General features: G+C 36.2%; 1 protein-coding gene across 1 annotated transcript in view; it reads right to left on the bottom strand.

Annotated features, from left to right (window-relative positions):
• The window catches only part of RNGTT (RNA guanylyltransferase and 5'-phosphatase), a 180,054-nt gene that overhangs the window by 143,034 nt on the left and 17,760 nt on the right, over nucleotides 1–19,260 (bottom strand). Inside the window, exons 6-8 of the mRNA XM_050315090.1 lie at nucleotides 17,990–18,239; nucleotides 11,422–11,531; nucleotides 10,510–10,611 (exon numbers count right to left, since the gene is read on the bottom strand). Coding sequence (XP_050171047.1) covers nucleotides 10,510–10,611; nucleotides 11,422–11,531; nucleotides 17,990–18,239 — 462 coding nt within the window. The remainder of the gene's footprint in view (nucleotides 1–10,509; nucleotides 10,612–11,421; nucleotides 11,532–17,989; nucleotides 18,240–19,260) is intronic.

Raw genomic sequence — 19,260 nt, 5'->3', positions numbered from 1 at the left:
CATCTTTCCTAAACAAAATTAATGCTTTCCAATATTCATGTTAGAGTCATGAAAGTTATTCTAGTGCATCTGCTATGCCAACATCTAATTTCATGAGAAATCAGAAGGTTTCCAACATTCAGCCTCATGTTCTGAATCACTTGTTCAATATATCGCTGCCCTGACTCAATGCTAGTGTGGGAAAAATAATTTCCTTGTCTCATGGATCACCTCATGTATCACAGTGGAAGGGCTATGCTCAATTCTGATGTTCAGTTGGAAAAGACCTTTAAGATCATTGAATTCAGCTGCAAACCTAACACTGCCAAGTCCACCTCTAAACAATGTTCTTAAAGGTCACATCTACGTGTCTTTTAAATAATTCCAGGCATTGATGAATTGACATCCATCAATTCACTCTGCTTATCTGAGAAAAAAGAACTTGATTTCCATAAGATTTGTTTAGGTGGTATTCCCTGCATATGGTGTAACTTTGTGCAGATAACCACTGTAGGATAAAAGATACCACACAGCTTATACAGGTATTCCGTCTCCATAATTTTATTACTCATCAGTCTCCTCCACTGTTACCTCACTCAGCAGAACAATCTTTTTCTTATTTTTGCCTGACACCACTCTCCTTTAAACTCTGAATGCAAGTTTCCCCTTTCATTTGCTCCCCTGGACAAGCCAAGGTCCAGAGAGAATAATTAGTGACTGTTATGGCCCTGAACATCATTAAAAGTGAGGCAGTGGATCTGCAGATGACATTTACTACAGAAATCATCAGAATGCCCAAAACTACAGTAATAAACAATACAAGCTTTGATATCTAAAAGGTACCACAAGCAGGAAGAGATGTGACCGCACTTCCCCGCCTTACAAGGTTCTAAATTAACTCTGTTGGGTGAGAAAACTCATATAGCAGCTACTTTTCAGCGGTCAGTGAGAGCAAAGAAATGTAGCTGCAGCCAAAGAAAAACCCCAAACCAGCAAAGAGCATGAGTCACATAACTAACAGGTTAATGCAAAAGACAGAAATACAACTTTATGGCATCCCCTCACCAGGTATACAATGTGCACCAGCATTGAAAGAGAAGTCAGGTTTTGAACGAAGGAGACAACAGTAATACCAAGGACCATGGAAAAATGCTTACGAAGTGTGGAAACTAGTATCATTCCTCCTAATAAAGTATCACAGTTCAGACTTAGCTCAAACTTTATTTTTTTCTGTTTCATAATTCAAAGATAAAGATGCCTTTAATTAATTTAACAGATGGCAAATCCAAAACTAATGTAAAACTACATTTTCTATCTAAAATATTATTAGACTGTGAAACTCTGCTGGTAAACCCAAAAATTTAGCAAGGTTAAAAAAGAATATCCAGTTACAGTGTTTTTCTTGTCTGTCTTCCAGGGTTTTAATTAAGTTAGAGTGCGGGGGGGGAGGGAGGGATGTTTCTTTATTTCTAGAAGGATATTAAACATTTTGGGTTAAATTTCAAGTTGCCTTGTAATCATGATTTGACCTACAACAAAGGGTAAATTAATCTAAAACTACTATATATTGAAGAGTTCTTAGAGCATATTATGACATGTCTGGTGTAAAACAAAAGAATTATTAACAAGCTAGAAAAGATCTGACCCATCTTCCGACCCAAAAAGATCTGACCCAAAAGATCTGACTCAAAGATTCTCTTTCTTTCACCCAAAATGTAACAATCTCAGGTGCTCAAGTGTATATTGAAGTACATTTCTAAATTAGCGATTAGAACACTATTGGAAAACAACTTACAGTGTAATGCTCTGATTACTTTTTGTAAAAAGCTTTAAGAGTAATGGAACAAGTTTGATTGAACTATTGAATTCTTTCATAATTTCTTATTGTTGCTACTATCACCTTCATTATTTATTACAGACAGACATTCAAGTTTGCTTGAACTTGTTTGACCCCACCCCTCTCCACAAATCTTAGAATCTTAGTCTGAAAATATTTTGGCAATTTACAGAGAAATTCAGAAACAGGCTAAAAAAAAGAATATATATATATATGAAGGAAAAACAAATTAATTTCACACCAGATGACAAGTAGTTACATTCCTTCTTTCCCAAACAAGAGAACTGTAAGGTCTCTCACAGAGGGCTATAACGTAGCAGTCAAGGAAAGAGTAATACAGCTTTGAAAAAGGAGATTCCCTTAACTATGAACTGATTTATGCCAGAATATATGCTGGGTCAATTCTGTCTGCATCACCGGCACAAGCCTCAGAAGGAACACAACTACCATTTGTGCTCACAGAGTAGAGGATCAGCTCCAAGGGCTGCCCTAGATATTTGTATAGTTAAACTTCGCAAACTGAATGTCATTCTTCCCTGAATGAGCTGAAGCCATTGCACTTCATGGATGTGTTTGTAACCCCTCCCCAGGAGAACCACAAGCACAGGATGCACCGTTCCACTATTGGAAGTGGTCTGGTAGAAAGGAAAATAAATAAATAAAGCAGTAATCACTGATAGTGGTCGCTTGAACATCAGGTACCCATGCAGGCACACCATTTACCTTGATCTAATTAGAACATTCTAGGACTACAGCTGAATATTCTAGGATTAGTATTCATAGCACAAGTTGCACAATAAGCATTTTAATGCATTAACTATTTATAAACAAATGAAAGAGCTTGCTTAGAAGACAATCTGTCCAAATACTCAAATTGTTATATATGAATTATCAGTTAGGTAGTACTTTTCAAAGAGCTCAGAATTGTGACCATAAAACTGTCAAAAGCCTCCTGCTTCACAAAATATACTTCCTTTATGGTATCACATTAGCAGTGCTCCTTAACCACTTAATAAAGGGACACAAAAACAACAGATCCCTTCTACCCCTTCTTTTCAGAGTCCTGATGGTGCTGCTGACAGAGAAACCACAACCTAGAGAAAGAATGCTTTATTTGGCCATTCAAGTAAATCTGGATCCAGACAAGGGATGACATATTCTGTCACACCTACTTACTCATTTCACTACTTTGATTCAATGATTTTACAAACAAGACTTCATGAGATGGAGAAGCAACGAAGTGATATGGACATGCCTTAGTAACAAACACATAAATACACCATCATCACCCCAAAAAATCCCACAAAACCCAGCATATTTTTGTACCCGATGGTTCCAGATATTAGTCTAACACCTTACAACATTCTGTGCTGCCTCTTTTGACCTACCATCTGCCACTCAGGAGAGACCTCCCCTGGTTCCTAATTAATAGTTAAACAAAACTGAGGAGTTATCCAGTGATGCCCATGAGTCTGGCTATCAAAACCTGACAGCCCCTTTTCTGCTGTCAAAGTCAGTCTGCTAGCCAAAGTCTAGACATGCTCTCATTCCTGTACAGTAGGTAAAACAGGAGAAGGGGACATCAGGTCAACAGGTGGAGATGATGAGGCTGCCTTGTACTGGAGCCTCTTCACCTTGGGCTACGACATCTTTACCTAGAAGGGAGGACATGCTAAACAAGCTGAAAGTGCCCTTAATCCGAACTCAATTTATCAAAGCTTTGTTTTTTCATTCTCAAATGAAAACTAAAGTAAGCATGCCATATTCACAGGTTTAGATGCTGTGGAAAATAGGCTGGTATCAGTCTTGTAACTCTAAATTTACTGCCCAACATGACTGTACAGGATTATTAAGATCCAGAGTGAGTAACAACTCGCATCTTGGCTCCTAAACACATCATTTCTGCCTTCCCATCCCATATCATATCCTCTTTCCCTTCTACCTAAATACACAAAACAAAACCACGAATTAGGCATCTGTTTTTTAGAAAATAAGGAGGAATGATGTTCAGAGTGCTTAACATCTACAAACTGCTCTTTTCAGCCATCATTAGAAAGGCAGTTTATACATTATAATCCATAATCACATATGTGACTTTTATATACTTTTGCAGAATCTTCTGACATTATGTTATCACTAAACACTTCAAAAGTTAACCTGCAGGTTCCTAACAACTGACTAGTATGGTAGTCTATAAAAACTCTTTATTTATATAACTCTTTTAATCTCGACTGGAGGGGAGTAAAAGCTTTATTACAATCATTTTAATAACTTGCACACCTTCAGTTTCCAGCCAAAATATATACTATCTCCAGTTAAGAATATTATTCTAAATATAAAGTCAGTCAAATAAATTCCACAGGAACTGCAGACTCCTCCTAAACCAAAATTCTTCCAGCTGTAGAGGTGGATGTACAGAACTAGTTTGAAAACAGGTGAGCTTCTTTTCCCTTAACGAATAGGCAAAATAACTATAAAGAAGTACCACAAAGGACTAGGCCATGTAAACAAAAACTGCATTTCTTTTAAAGACCTTAAATACATAGCATAAAACAAGACACTGCAGAGACCGAAGGAGTGGACTAGCAACAGTCACTTTAATCTTTCAACTGAGGTTTTTTGTCTCAAATGTCTTCTTTAAGTACCATACCATTTTGACAATTTCACGCAAATAATAATGGAAAAACCATTACAACTATTTTTTTGAGACTTTCAATGAAAATAATAACAAACGTCAGAAGAGTGGCTGTCCTACACACACAAATGATGTATAATTACCAATTGAGGCTTTGCCCATTGCTGATAGTTACATAAGCACGATTTGAATAAAGCTCATTTAACTTGGAATCAAGTAACTTGGGTTGTTCACAAAACCTGTCACTCCTATAAAAAAAAACCCATTTGGTCCTGAAAAGTCTATTTGGTACATGTCCATCCCCTGAATATTTCTGTCCTTTAAAATTTCACACCGCTGAAGTATGCCACGACCGCAGAAGAAGGGATACACAGAATTACCAACTGATCATCAAAACTAACTAATATTTCAGTCTCTTTCTTTAGATAAGTGGGGTGAGGAGGAAGGGAAAGGAAAGGAAGGTGTGGTTTAAAAGTACCCAGACCATTCCTGTGTGGTTCTTCATCCCATCCGATGGTTAGGAGGCAAACATTTCTTCCTTACTCCAAGACCATAAACACGTATTAACCCTAAACGTGACTCAAAGACGAGACACTCAAAACACAATTTGTAATTCACCTTCTCACTAGCTATCTGGGTCAGAAGGCAAGGTGCCCAGGAAGCGAGTATTCATATCTTGAGAAAAACCCTTTTACTCATAAATGCTTTCCAGTGATTAACAGCCCTTAACTTCTCTCCTAGCACCTTTTCTGAAGATGTCTGAAAATCCCAACATCCTACATTTTTGTCCCCCTCCTATAAATAAGAAAGAATCCCCTAACAATTGTGCAGGCCTCCAATTCAGGCACTTCGCCCAGTACTGGGCATAAAACTCCACATCCATGACAATCTGGTCATGTCATTTGTACCAATCTAAAAATTAATCTATGGTTTCTTTCTCAATCTCAATAGAGTCTCCTTCAAGTTCAACTCCACATTAATATTCTTGCTCCCAGGAGACAATCTTTCCATTCTCTAGGTCTGCTTTCATGACAAGCTGGTCTCTTGTTCTTAATAATGAGATCTCAAGTGCATAGATTTGTTTTTTAATTGGATTAGTACTACTCTCCAATGTTCTCTGTCCTCCATCATTCTCGTTATTATCCCAGCTTTCTCTATAACCTTCGCCTGTCTCTCAGGGATAATAGATTTTCATGAACCTATTCAACAATCTTTTCTTTAATCCTTTACAGAGAGGCAACCATTTTGCTATCTTGCCACCTAATTTTGAGCTAGTATCTTTTACCTCTTAGTTTCATAAACAAACAAGTAAAAAAATCTGTTTCTCAGTTCTCTTAATATTTTTTAGAGTTGTTCTTTAGCAGTGATCATATTTTCACTAATTACTCTGGACCAAATGACTTTTGGATAACTTTTCATATAAGGAATCTGCAATTTCTGTTATGTATGTCAGCTTCATCTCATCACATATAGGAAAAGAAAAAGTACCGAGCCATGGAAATTCAGGGAGAAACTTCACCCTCTTCCTCATTACGTTTTAGGAAGATGCATGAAAAGTTATCTTAAAACATACTGACTAGACTTCCTTCTAGTAAGGGCCACACATCTGTTTCTGAAGAGGCTGCAACTGCCAATAATTTTAAGGTTCTACTTCTAAAATCTCTAAAATCTAAAAAAAAATCAAAAAAAAAGCTCTGAGGCATCAGTAAAAATAGAAATTTTCTTCAATTTGTACAAAAAGCTGAACTGAAAAAGCCTAGGAAGCTATCACAAGAATGATAATATAGTAACTAAAAAAAAGAATTATATTCAATATAAATCAATATTATATATAAATATTGATTTATTGGTTTATATATTTGAGATAAACCTATTTGATTAACAATCAAATAGTTTTATCATACAGTAAAGTGTAGCTTTACTATTTTTATTCTGTATTGTGATACCAACAAAATGTGAATTATTTAGGCAACAGGGCTTGTTCCTAAAATGTAATTTGCTAATCATGAAAAAACAACGAACTTCAGAGATGTTTTTAACTATTTTGTTACAAAGACAAAATTTTAGACAGTTAGCAGCAATTCTCAAAGAGCTGTTTTACATTCTGCACCTCCTTATTCACATTTAGATATCTGTAAGCCATCAAACTTGCACGAATATTTTCCAAATTTAAGTCTTTCACAAGAGCTACCTGTTCTGCATTTTTTTAAATAGCTGCCTTACCATAACTGAAGAGCCATAGTATTTAGGTATTTATTATTTTTTACTAAAACTGCATGTGTACAGATGTGAAAAATAAAAAAAGGTATTCATACAAATGTAGGAAAATAAATTACACCCCTTAATGGTTTGCATTTAGTGCAGGTCACATTGTATCATTATAAAACCTAGTCTTGTCTGATTGTATTGATTTTAATTATTCCACAGACATTTTACAACTTTTTATTATTCTTAGTGGTAGCAGTCCTTTTTTCAGTACTGGTGTCTCATTACTTTACCAGCCCTACTCCTGTCTGAACATTCAGCTCCACTCATTAGAAGAAGCATCTGCTATAAACAGCATTAACGAGACACATATGAAGGGACACAACGAGCCCTTACCCACCTGGGTTAATCATTTTAAGAGTACAAAGCTGATAATACAGAATCACGCAGTAAACGCCTTGGACATGCTGTTACAACTACCTTATTCAGATAGTAACTACTATTTCAGAAACACAGTACTGCAAAAAAGTAAAGTTGTACCTACCTTGTAGCTACTGTTACCATACAACGTATATTTCGTCTCAGCAAAGCCAAAAGGCATGATTTTAGTAGCTGAAAATTTGCCCTTTGGATTTCTGTGCCTTATGAATAGATTAGCGTTAAGATTATTTATAAGACGCCAGAGGTTTGACAACTGTTCCAATAAATATACAGGATAGAATTTACACCAAACCAGACAGAATAGCTGCAGAACTCAGTGACTTTTTAAAAAAAATTTTAATAGTAATAATTTAAAGCACTATGATTTTAGAGGTGTTTTTCCCCAAAACGGAGTGACTTTGCATATAGTATTTTCATATACCCAAATAGCTGGTACAAAGGAAATATTTTACCAGAAAGTGCCAATGCTAAGTGAGCTTCACAGATATTTTAACTTAAAGTTCACTTCTCTAAATCTAAGATGAAAATGTACACATCTTTACACATAGGCAGTTATAAAAGGGAGGGGAGAAGTATTTGTTCATGCTGCATCTTTCCTTTTGGGGCAAACATGCTCCAGAAGCAAAGCTGGAGTGAGAACAAGGAGGTGTGCCCTGCTAATTCTTACGGAACAAGGGCCCTGGAAACCAGGTACAGAACAAGCAAGACCACAGCGTAGGAGCAAACTCCTCAAATCAGGACAGACTAAGCAAGGATAAGTAAAAGGACTTTGAACTCAGGACTCCAAGAGAATGGAGGAGGATGAGTTTTGACCCAAACCACACTCAGAACCCACACATTTACAAAAATATATCAGATACTAAACGCTCCAATAACTTTCTCCAAAATATTTCATACTGGAAGTATTTGACAGAATTCTAATCTATTTTACAATGTTTAGTCAACATAAGATGATAAATAATGCTTTTTTATTTAGAGAAATACTTTCTCTTTTCATAAAATCATGGGTAGAAAAATATAACAACACTAAGATATTAAGAAAACATGAATTGTTCTACCAATTGAAAAAAACAGACAAACAACAACAGAGGAGAAAAAAAACACAAAAAAACAAAACACCACCACAACAACAAAAACAACAACAACACAGCTCTTAAACCAGAAGGGTGAAACTTCAGCTCGGGTTGAAATCTAGGAATAACAAACACTTTTGTAGAAAAGTAAAAGTCTTCAAAGAAATTACTGCCACTGCGTATCGGTTAAAACAATGTGCAAATAAAGGCTTCAGTCATGAACCCCCTAGAGAAAACTACTGCTGCGGGAATAAAATTCAGATATTTAACAAGGATGAAATTCAAGAAGTTTGGCTAAGCTGAGCAAATATTGCTATTAACTGAGATGAAGGTGTTTTATTTCAGTGAGAGTATAATAGAAAGTTATTAGTTATGCATCTGCTTTTCTCTAAGTCCAATCAGGTCGATGAAACAGCAGCAAAGAGAGAGAACAAAACAAACCAACCAAAAAAAAAAAACCTGCATGCCAGCCTAATAATATTCTAATAGGCTAAGTCTAGACTACTGCACCTAAGCCACAGTTAACAGAATAGCTTCAGAGATCTCTGATGACAGGGGCTTCATCTCCAGACAAAGTAAGCAAGGGATCCATAAATGGGTCTCACTAACTGATGTCTTAATATTAAATTCAGGAAGGTCACGCCTGTCAACACAAGCTTTCAGAATAATTAATGAAAATATGTTTAACTGCATATGGAGTCTGGATCGTTGAAGAACAACTAAATAATTAGAAGCGTGTCCAATGTAAAAACTATCACAGCCATTTTTCATTGTTGATTAGGGTACATACCATGCACAGTGTCTAAATGTCCGAATAATAGCTCAGGTTTTCATCTTTAATCTCTCTCATTACCTCGGCTCAATTTCACTGACACTGGATCTTTGTAGCTCCGTTTTCTTCTCTGAATATACCTATCAGTCTGTGTATCTCCACAATCAACTGCAGGTTATTATGTTTTAAAAAAAACCTAAAATTACTATTTAGTTCCTCCTCCTCCCCCTATTTTATTCTTCATCCATTCTGTTTTGTCACAGTTCTAAAACATGGGATAGAATGTTCAAAATTCTGAAAATTCCTACAAGAAATTACATGTACATTTTTACTTTCTTTCACAAAAGGTTATTTTCCAGGTGCCCTACTATCTTCTATGTAAGTGCTTCAGCACTCAGAATATAGGCATTCCATCCATACATTTGAGTAAGAAAATGAGAATATTCCATAATTTTCCAAATTAATAACATAGGATATGACAAAGCAAGACTTTTCAGGTCCACTGAAGTTGGCCGAGTTCACTTGTTCAGGTTCAGCAGCTTTTGAAAGCCCTGTACTGCTCTAAGGATATGCTTTGATCTCCCAACACCACCTTGCTGTAACTTCCCACCCTGGGAATACCTGAACTGCACTACCCAAGTGTTTGTGTGTATATAGCCAGCCAATATTAAGAAGCCAAATAATCCCACCCATTTCTTATGTCATACAGAGTGCAAGTTTACTTTGTCTTTTCACACCACGCTCTGCCCGAGATAATAAACCCTCGAAGCACAAACTCCACAGAGGAGAGACATCTGAAGGGTTGTTTGGGGTTTTTTTTATAGGAGACAGCTTAATTCTGGCTGAACTGTGCTGAATCCTGACTGACTCTATGTGGAGTCACTTGGTAATTCTCGTAAGACACCCAATTCCCCCTATATTTTCCAGGATTTTCAATGTCTAGGATACTCCACTCTATTACTAAAGATAACAAACCTAACAAAATAAAGAACGCACAAAAAACTTTAGAAGACGTCCAATCAGTCCAATCAGGTTGTAGTTTGTTATTTAAAAAAAAGGCACCCCTACAACAAATGTAAGAGAACTGGCGAGGCAAGATAAAACTACCAACTCTTTAGCTGACGTGAACTACGAGTTTGTACAAAGGATCACAGTACGAATAAAAAACCCTATGAAATTTCCACTACTACTTGATCTTCTGAAGGATCAATTAGAAGTTTTAATTCAGCTTTCATAAATAAAGTCTTCAGCTTAGTGTTATTTACCATCTTACTACTGTTTAAGATTATTCTAAGACCTCGGTGGCAAGTCCTGGCTGACAGACAAGCAAGGAAGGGTTAGCGAGAAGAATTACATTTAACAATCAGTCTGCAGAACAGCTGCTAAAAAGAAACTTGGCCTCAAACTTCAGCAAATGTTGTGTACCAAGACAGAAAAAAATTTCATCTCTGAAGCCAGTTTTTTTGTTATGCTTTGTCCTCTGTACAAGCAAATTCACTTTCCTGAGAAAACACAAACTGTCTACCCAATTTACTGTGTGGTTCTTTTTCATTTAAAATTAACTTACCGAGTGCCGTCTGCTTTCCAGCTAACTTTGTATGGCTTCTGCTCCAAAAATTTAATATTTTGCTTGTCCATGGAAACAGGCTGTGCTCCAGGGAATCCAGACCTAAGAAGAATGAACCATGTTTATTAATGTTCTGCAATAAATAGTCACACAAGGCAATGCATTTTTTACATTACACTGAAGTCACACCTCGTATCAGGCTTGTTGCAAGGTGAACTCTAAGTTAGAACATCTTCTCCAAATAAGTATTTTGCATGAGAAATCAAATGCCTATCTGATAAGAAAAAGGATATTTGCTTATGACAAAACACTAAATTATGTGGAACTTCGAAGTATCAACTTTGGAGGAAGAGATATCTGAATTCAAAATTACAGGCACTAGAAGAAATAAAAGCATCAGAAAGTTAGGAAGCACTGTGAGCAACTCACTGCATCATCAGCTTCAGAATGGAGAAGGTCAGAATATGAGACGTTAAAGCCAACATTTTAATTAATATTGGACACGAATTCAAGTTGGTGATAAAAATGAGTATAATACCTAAATATTGAAGTGAAATACCAGTTGTATAAATAAATCTACTGCTTGAACAAGCACTAAATTTTACACAAATACCTACACTAGGTTACATCTGGAATTTGCCCAGCAGTAAGTCATCTGAACACATCTTGTTATCTCAATGGAAAAGAAATTCTAGAATCTTGCTTCTTAACATCAACAGTCGATCATTCCACTTCATAGTACAATGCAAGACTGTTTCATTGCCAAGTGTGTTTGAGGCTTCCTTTATTTTAGAAACAGCCCATTAAAAAACGGTCACATTTTTTCTCATTTTTAAAATGAGCTGTGTCCTTCTGCAAAACATAACACTTATTTCTAGATAGTACAAATAAACAAGTTCTAAGTTTTCATACCCTTCCCATCCACAGAATTGCTGACATTTTTGCTGTATTCCTCCTAACTTTGGTTGTGTTGTCACTTGGGTCACACATTTAACTGTTATTCCTTCCAAGAAAATTGCACCCTAAATAAATTAAAAGAAAAAAAATTAGTATTTAAGCATTCATAAAAGCAGATCAGAATGTGTCAATACAAGATTAAGTCTGTTTTTACAACCCTCCCAAGCAATACTAGCTTAAATATTCCTTAAAGATTTATGCATAATAACAAGATATATCAGCTGAGCTTTGCCAGTAAACTCACAGGTGAGCCATATTATAAACGCAGTAACTGAGTTATTCATGGGAGAAAAAAATAATTAAAATACAAAGGAGGTAATAGTAAGGAATAGCTAGGTACTTAGATGTTTACACTGTTTAGCTAATACTCTCAAGAGAGTTCCCACATCAAACTACAGCATCAGTCTGACTTATTTTTCACTTGTAACTAAAATGTTGTTATTTAAAAATAAAGAACACCAGTATCAGGTATATAAAAGTAAATTGGTCACATATAGAATTTGCAGGGATTAAATTAATCATCCTTAGTACACAAACTATTATATAATAATAAGATAGTGTAAGACATCTATTTGTGGATGAGAATCTGAACCTAAAAACCAAATAGTATTGTAAGCCTGGAGCAAATCACTGTACATTAAGGGTCACAAAATTCTTTCTAGCAGAAGCCTTCATAACACCACTTTTAAGTGTGTCAAAAAGCATGGCCAAAATAAGTAAACAGGGAACTAAGGAAATAATTGACCTATGAAATGTTAAATAAAATTTCTTAATATATAAATAGTACTTCAAGATTAACAATTCCATGTTTACCCTGATTCATGGAAAGAAAGAGCTGCTCAGTAACAGTAGAGATGTGAGATAAACATATGTAGTTTAATAATTAGTGAATTAAAGTCACTGGGAAATTTAGACATGAGTGGCTTGATTCTTTTTTTTTTTTAAACAAGTATCTCAGCAGATGAAGATGTTAAGTCCTACTTTTCTCCTTTCAAATGTTTGAGATGCCTATTTTCACATAGTTATGTTAATTTTATCAGTCCTAGATGGCAATTCCAGTATAAGAAGTTCAATTACACATATTTCACCTCCACCTCAGTGATCTATCACATTACATGTCTCAAAGCTCAAGCTTACACTTGTAGGGAAAGCAACTGAAAGAATGGAAGTGCTTATGCAGCAGCAAACTTAAATGGTTCTCAGTCGAGCTAGGACAAACTTTTTCACAAAAGAAAACTATAAACAGCAGGCCTTTAACAAAATATTTGTGTAAAAATATATTTGCATAATTTTATTCTCAATCTAAACCAGGTTACTAAAGTGGAGTTGTTATCATGAATGCCACAGAAGAGGCTAAGTAGAAATCACAATAGAATACTGAAAATAAAACTTTAAAATAGCTTGTATATTCCAGAAAAAGTTTGATGTCAAACGGAATAAAAACAAATCCTGTATAACAGAACATATTAAAGCCATCAAGTCTACAAAGCTACAAAATTAAAGATTTCTACTGAGACCCCAAATCAACCAGAATTATTTCAACAGCATCTCAAATAAATTTTCAATGCAGACTAAGGAGATCAAACCATGACTTTTCACTTGAGCTATGAATCCTGCAAATGAAGATAGAAGTATTTTGTGTCTGTTCCCTAAAATACTTGAACCTAGCCTTAACAAATCCAGCTGCATACTGCTGATGAAAGGAAACTTTAAGCTCCCTTTCCTTTCTACGCACTGTGGCAGTCATCTGTTCTACTCTTGAGCAAGTCTAGGAACTAATTTAGCAAAAATAACATCACAAATTAGTAATTTTCCGCCAAATTAGTATCCTAAACTAACTCACCATGGGATGACTCAGCACTAGTGCCAGCACAAGGGAAACAGAAGGAACGCAAGGAGTGCAGGGAAAGTAGGACCACGGTTTTCAGTACAGCCTGCATTTAGTTAAGATTAGCTCAGTCACATCACCAAATGGTATTCTGAGAGCAGCACATCCTAAAGAAATATACTGGTTCATAACCTTAATTACTTTGAGCTCCCCAGACTTTCAGTGTGTCGCTCTGCCGATATTATCCACGTGGGCATCAGCAGGTGCAACGGCACACAGGTGAGTGGGCGAGGGAGGCAGACAGCTACTCGTGCCTGGCCAGCACATTGTCTGAATTCTGATAAGTGTTTAAGAGCACCATGAAACAAAGGAAGATGGTTGTGCCTTGCTTCTGACAGTAACGGCAGAGTGCAATGGCACTACAACTGCTAAGATTAAAGCAAAAGGCCAGGAACAGGAAAGATTTTCCAGAAGAGGAAAAGTCATAAACACAAAATTCATGCCTGCCATTTGAAAGTGTCTCTTGCAGATTATCTGCTTCAAGTATAATCACTAGCTAAGGCACAGCACTATGAAAACAAGGTGAGTCACTTGGCATTTGTGCTCGGCTAACTTAGCACTCCAGGTTGCATGAGGATATTCCTTGGATAAGGTGCTAAAACTGAGCCAGACTCGTGTAATTTCTGCACCACTGTTCAGCTAACAACCCCTGTGAAAACAGGACATCGGAAAACATGGTCCAGATGTGCCACGGCACTCAGATCCCCAGGAGTAACTCAAGTCCTCTGCTAATAAGCCAAGAGTTACAATTCCTAAAGGATCCAAGGAAACGACATGCACTTAGTAGTTACACTCTGCACAACCTTCATACCATCTGCACTAATCAAGTTTGCCCCACTTGCCACTGTATTTCTCCACCCATCACTTCATCTGAAGAAGTAGCATTGTGCATCATCTTGTGTTGGTTCAGATCCTTAACACCATCTGGAGGAGTGGGTGAGTGGGAACAGCCCCACACCTTCCTGAACCCAGTGGCTATCACCAGCTACTCAGAGTTGACCCAGTGCCAATATGCTCTGAGACTGCCTTTCAGAAGACAAGAAACATTCCAAAGCGTGTCAGGAAGAGATATCTTCTAAAAGAAAGGATGTGAGAGATAGGGAGCTACGTTAATCAGCTTAGATTTAATACCAAAATACAGGACCAAATCACAGTAACTACCTCTAGGCATGTACAAACAAAAAAGACACAACAAAATCACACAGTAACAAAGGTGTTCAACTAATCATTTGGTTTTGGTGATGAAACAGGCTTCACAGAATTGGAATTGCTTGCATTTGTCTTGGTTTGTCTTTTGTTTGCTTGTCTTGTCCTCATAGTGGGAACTCAGAAAACATGGGATAGATGTAACTTCTATAAAATAGACGAGCAACTGTTTCAAAACCAGGTTCAGAGGAGTTAGCATTTCACTAACACAATGGAAAAATTATATTGAGAAGGATCTCCAAGGTCTGGTTTAGGTATAAGATAATTAATTTATTTCCCCTAAACCTCCTAGTAGAATATTCTTATTTTTGTGACATCTGTGACTTTAGTAACAGGGATATAGACTGTGATGGTAGCTTAAGAAGTTATTGTTACCCTTAAATTTTAAGAATGGGCTGAAAACGACTCAATGCAATTCAGTATAAATGAAGTTATACACTTAATAAAGGGTAAGAAATTATACAAACACAAACTGGTAGATAATTAGAGAAAAAGATATGGAGGCATCGAGAGACCAAAAGCTGAATTAGTATTGTTCTGTCTTGTAAAAGGCAATTATGTTGAGATATATAAACAGAAGTATTTAGCCTTAAGACATATGAAATTATTTTCTCCCTATTAAACCCTACTAGGATGGCCTCTACTAGAGGCTTGTGTTCAATTATAGGAACCACAGTCTCAGAAAAACATGATTCAACATGACAGAACACAAAGAATGACAACAAAGGTCAGAAGTACAAAAAATATGGACTATGGGGAAAAAGTGAACAAATTAGCATTTAATGTGGATAAGGAAAGGATATTCATATTCAAGTACATAAAATGGTGTTGCAAAACCAAAAAATAATCTTTTTCCCATATCCATCAAGATGCCCATGGGCAGAAAAATAAGTGCAGGAGTTATCCTTTGCAAAAAAGAGCAGGTTAGGCAGAAAAAACCCGAAGGCACTAATATTTAGAATTGGTTTAATCATTTCCCTCTGTCTCAGAGATGACTACAAGACAAATGTACTCAAAATCATGAGGAAAATCATTAACAGCCACTGTCTCTTCCAGACTGTTTGAGATGACCTCTATTCATTTTAGAAGCACTACATATTACATGCTGTACTATGACACGTACATGGGACTAGAGGAGAGGGCATTCCTTAATAAACACTAAAAGTTGCATCTGATACCTGAAAAGTTCAAAGGCTCTTGCTCAGAATTATAGCTCTTTGTCCTATTTGCAAAATCAAGTATTTTTCCGTGAAGTGAGATTCAAAGTATCAATTAACAATGTTGCTTCGATGCTACGAGCATTACAGCATGCACTGGTAAAGTCAAAAGTGTTTGGATTTCCAGTGGAGCACCTCAGACTGCAGCAAACAGCTTTCCTGGTACCTGTCAACTGTGTTCAGGCGATGACAAAGGAAACTGTAATGGCTTTATGTTCTAATGGTTCCCACACTTTCTGTAATGCAGGAAAGAATGTCAAGATTTTTTGACATCAAAATAGAAGTTTTACTGAGAGATGCTGCAGTAAAGTTTCTCACATCAAAGTTTCTGAAGTGGACAGCATGCTAACTTCACAGGCTAGCTAGTAGTCGCTTCTGACTATTCATTATCCTAGCAAGATGCCTGGGGGATGTCTCCTCCTCTACTGCTAAACTTTTCTTCTGTCTCCACAAAGATTTGAGTCAAAACGAAAAAAAATTCAGAACACTGCTATCACTACAGCTACCTCTAGTTTGACTCTGCCTACCCCTAAGCGTTTAGAGAAAGAAACAAATCAGAAAGCTGAAAACATCTGCTGCAGGAAATCAATATAAAGCTGAAAATTTAGCCCTTTAGACAGTAAAATAAGAATATCTGAGCAAGAGGTATTTACCTGATACTCACTCCCCCTGTAGATCGCATATTTACAGGGAATCACAAATAGATTGTATCCATCTCTACTGAGTTAAGAAGCAGTCCAATTTGCCAGCCAAGAACCATGGTAAAGAATTCTGCCCGCTCCTCCTCTTCGTGTCAAAGAATGTTCCTTCAGAGCTGCAAAACTCAATTATACGAATATGCATATTAACTGGATGATTCTTTCTTTCATAAATTCTCTAAATCATAATTAACTTTTAGTTATTAATATGCTTATTCGTATAATTTAGCTTCCAGCTTTCAAAAAAAACTATGGTGGCAGATAAGACAGAGCCTGGGAAGTCAGAATCATTCCTGTTAAACTGACTGGTTGAGTTTCATACTTGATGAAAAGAGGTTGTCCCTGGAATTCATCATAACATTCAAGTTTCTAGTGCATCAAAAGGCACATCAAAAGAACAGCTTTGAAGTTCCAGCCAAAAAAAAAATTTTAGACATCAATGTTTTACTGCAAGGCTAATGGAGGCAATTGCCATACCCCTGAATATACTTTTACTATGGCTTTTTACAGTGTGGGAAATTTTTTATTCCAGCTGAGGGACAATTTGAGTTTTCAAAGTTCATGTTGCTTCTTTAGATTGGATTTTGTATTCCTTTCAGGCTAATATTTTCCACATTCCATTTGTAAAGCATGCTGACCAGCTGCAGTAATAACAAAATGCATATTCGCAGCATATTTCAATATGAGGATTTCCAAGTGTTTGCAAACAAATACATCTCAGCACAAGTAAAATAATTCAGGATTATGAAAAAAAAAAATCTATTTTTTCACTCAGAAACAATCTACTTTATTTATTTTGCAAATAAAAAAGAGAGTAAGGAATTTGAAGAGAACGGAACCATTAACCTTCAGATGATACAAATATATTCTTTGTACTTGAGTATTAGTTCCATACCATGGTAACACGAGTAATTTATTTCATCAAAATTATGCAAATGTATGTCAAAAGTCACAAAAAGTGATCAGCCACATTTCTTAGACAGTTAAAACAGCTTTGAACAAAATATGATTTCAAAGCTCAAGCCTTGGGTTTTTTAAGGTCATACTGCTTTTTGCTAATCTAATTCTCAATCCTATAAAATTTCCAAAAGTAAGAATACTTACCAAAATGAGAACTGAATTAAAAAAATTCTGAATTTCTTCCACACGGCTACAAAAAAATAATTAAGAGCTGTTTCCATACAACCTCAATAACACTTAAATCTCTGAAAACAAACTGAATAACTAAAAAGAGCTTTTAATATCTCAACTCAAACTTAAAAAAAAACTGTTATTTTAGAAATCTTATAAGTTGCTTTTACAACTGGAATAGTTGAAGTGTTGATCATTAAAATTCAAGGTTTGTATAGGAAACATAGGAAAGCTTGCAATGATGGTTCTACCAGTTTTTCCCAGTTGGAAAACAACACTTCCAGTTCCCCTTTGCACAAGCAAATAAGTATTAGTAACTGATGAGTATGAGGTTATGAAATTATGTTTGGCAATTAAAATACTAAATTCCAAATCAAAATTACCAGTTTTAGGCGTTCTTTTCTCCTCTTGCCAAAGGAAGAGCTTGATGATCCAGGTTCTGACTCTTGGCCTCCAGTTTTACCATTGTCATCATCCTCCTCTTCATCGTCATCAAAGCACCATTCTGGCAGCTCTGGTGGTGATGGTGCGTCATCTTCATCGCCGTAACGACGAAATAATTCCTTCAAATAGTCACCTTTATAAATACCTGGTGGTCGAGCCTGAGCAAAAGTAGCCACTGCAGCCTCGATACTGTCAAATAAAAATTCAAAATCACTCTGGATGCTTAATTTACATGTTTTAGTCATGTCATGCCTTACCAAACATAAGATTCATTGGGCCTGAGAAAACAATTTCCAAAGTGGTAATTGCAAAAACATCCACTATACTGGAAACATCATGCTTAGATTAGTCTGCTAATAGTTGCTCTTGTACAAGATTCTGTATAACTCTGTAGGGACTGCATATGTTTGTTCTCAGAAACAACTGCAGCTCACGCTGCTTCAACTCCTTATTGTAACTCACAGTGGTCTGCTGGTCATCTAAGTAAAACTTTTGTTATTGCTACAGAGAAGGAATGGGTGACACACAGGTATGTACTTAAGGACTGAATGAAGACAAAAAAAGACCCAAGAAAAATATCAACAAATGTTATGAAGAAAAACACAAATGCTCAAATTCAAATATGGCTACATTTTTCCCCCTTAAGAATTATCTTTCCTCTCATTAGAGGTTTTGCCACCGTACTGGGAAAAATCATCCTAATCTTTTAAAATTACTTCTCTTTCCAGAAGTTTCTCACAAAAACACTGTCATTCAGAAGCCTTTTACTACGCAGTTAACACTTAATTTTAAGTGCTCTAATAAATTGGAGATTGGATCGCAAAAAAATTAGAAACCAAAACTAACAGTCAAGCACCTTTACCAGACAATAGGAAAACTCTAAGAATGTACAACAGCAAGCACAGCACAAGGGGTTTATTGTTGCTATTTCCATAGATCCTATGAAAATGCTTAACAGAAAGCATTAGACATAACAGAAAGCATTAGACATAATTCTCTTCCAGTTATTATGGCTATGCAGAGCAGTAATGGTCCATGGATCGACACTTAGAAATCTTGCTAAATAAAAGAGAGGAAAAATCACAAAAGGTAGATGCCCTGGTCAGGCTTCTTGACAGGCACATATCTTAAAACTGGAACAAAGCACATACTACATGCTGTGAAAATTTTTCAGATAAGAAAATAACCTGCCACTGGAACAAGGAAAGCA

Source organism: Myiozetetes cayanensis, unplaced genomic scaffold (genome assembly GCF_022539395.1).
Source record: "Myiozetetes cayanensis isolate MyiCay16 unplaced genomic scaffold, myiCay2020 scf2-11, whole genome shotgun sequence".
NCBI classification, from domain to species: Eukaryota; Metazoa; Chordata; class Aves; order Passeriformes; family Tyrannidae; genus Myiozetetes; species Myiozetetes cayanensis.
Note: the sequence above shows the minus strand (reverse complement) of the source record. Positions and strands in the feature narration are given on the sequence as shown.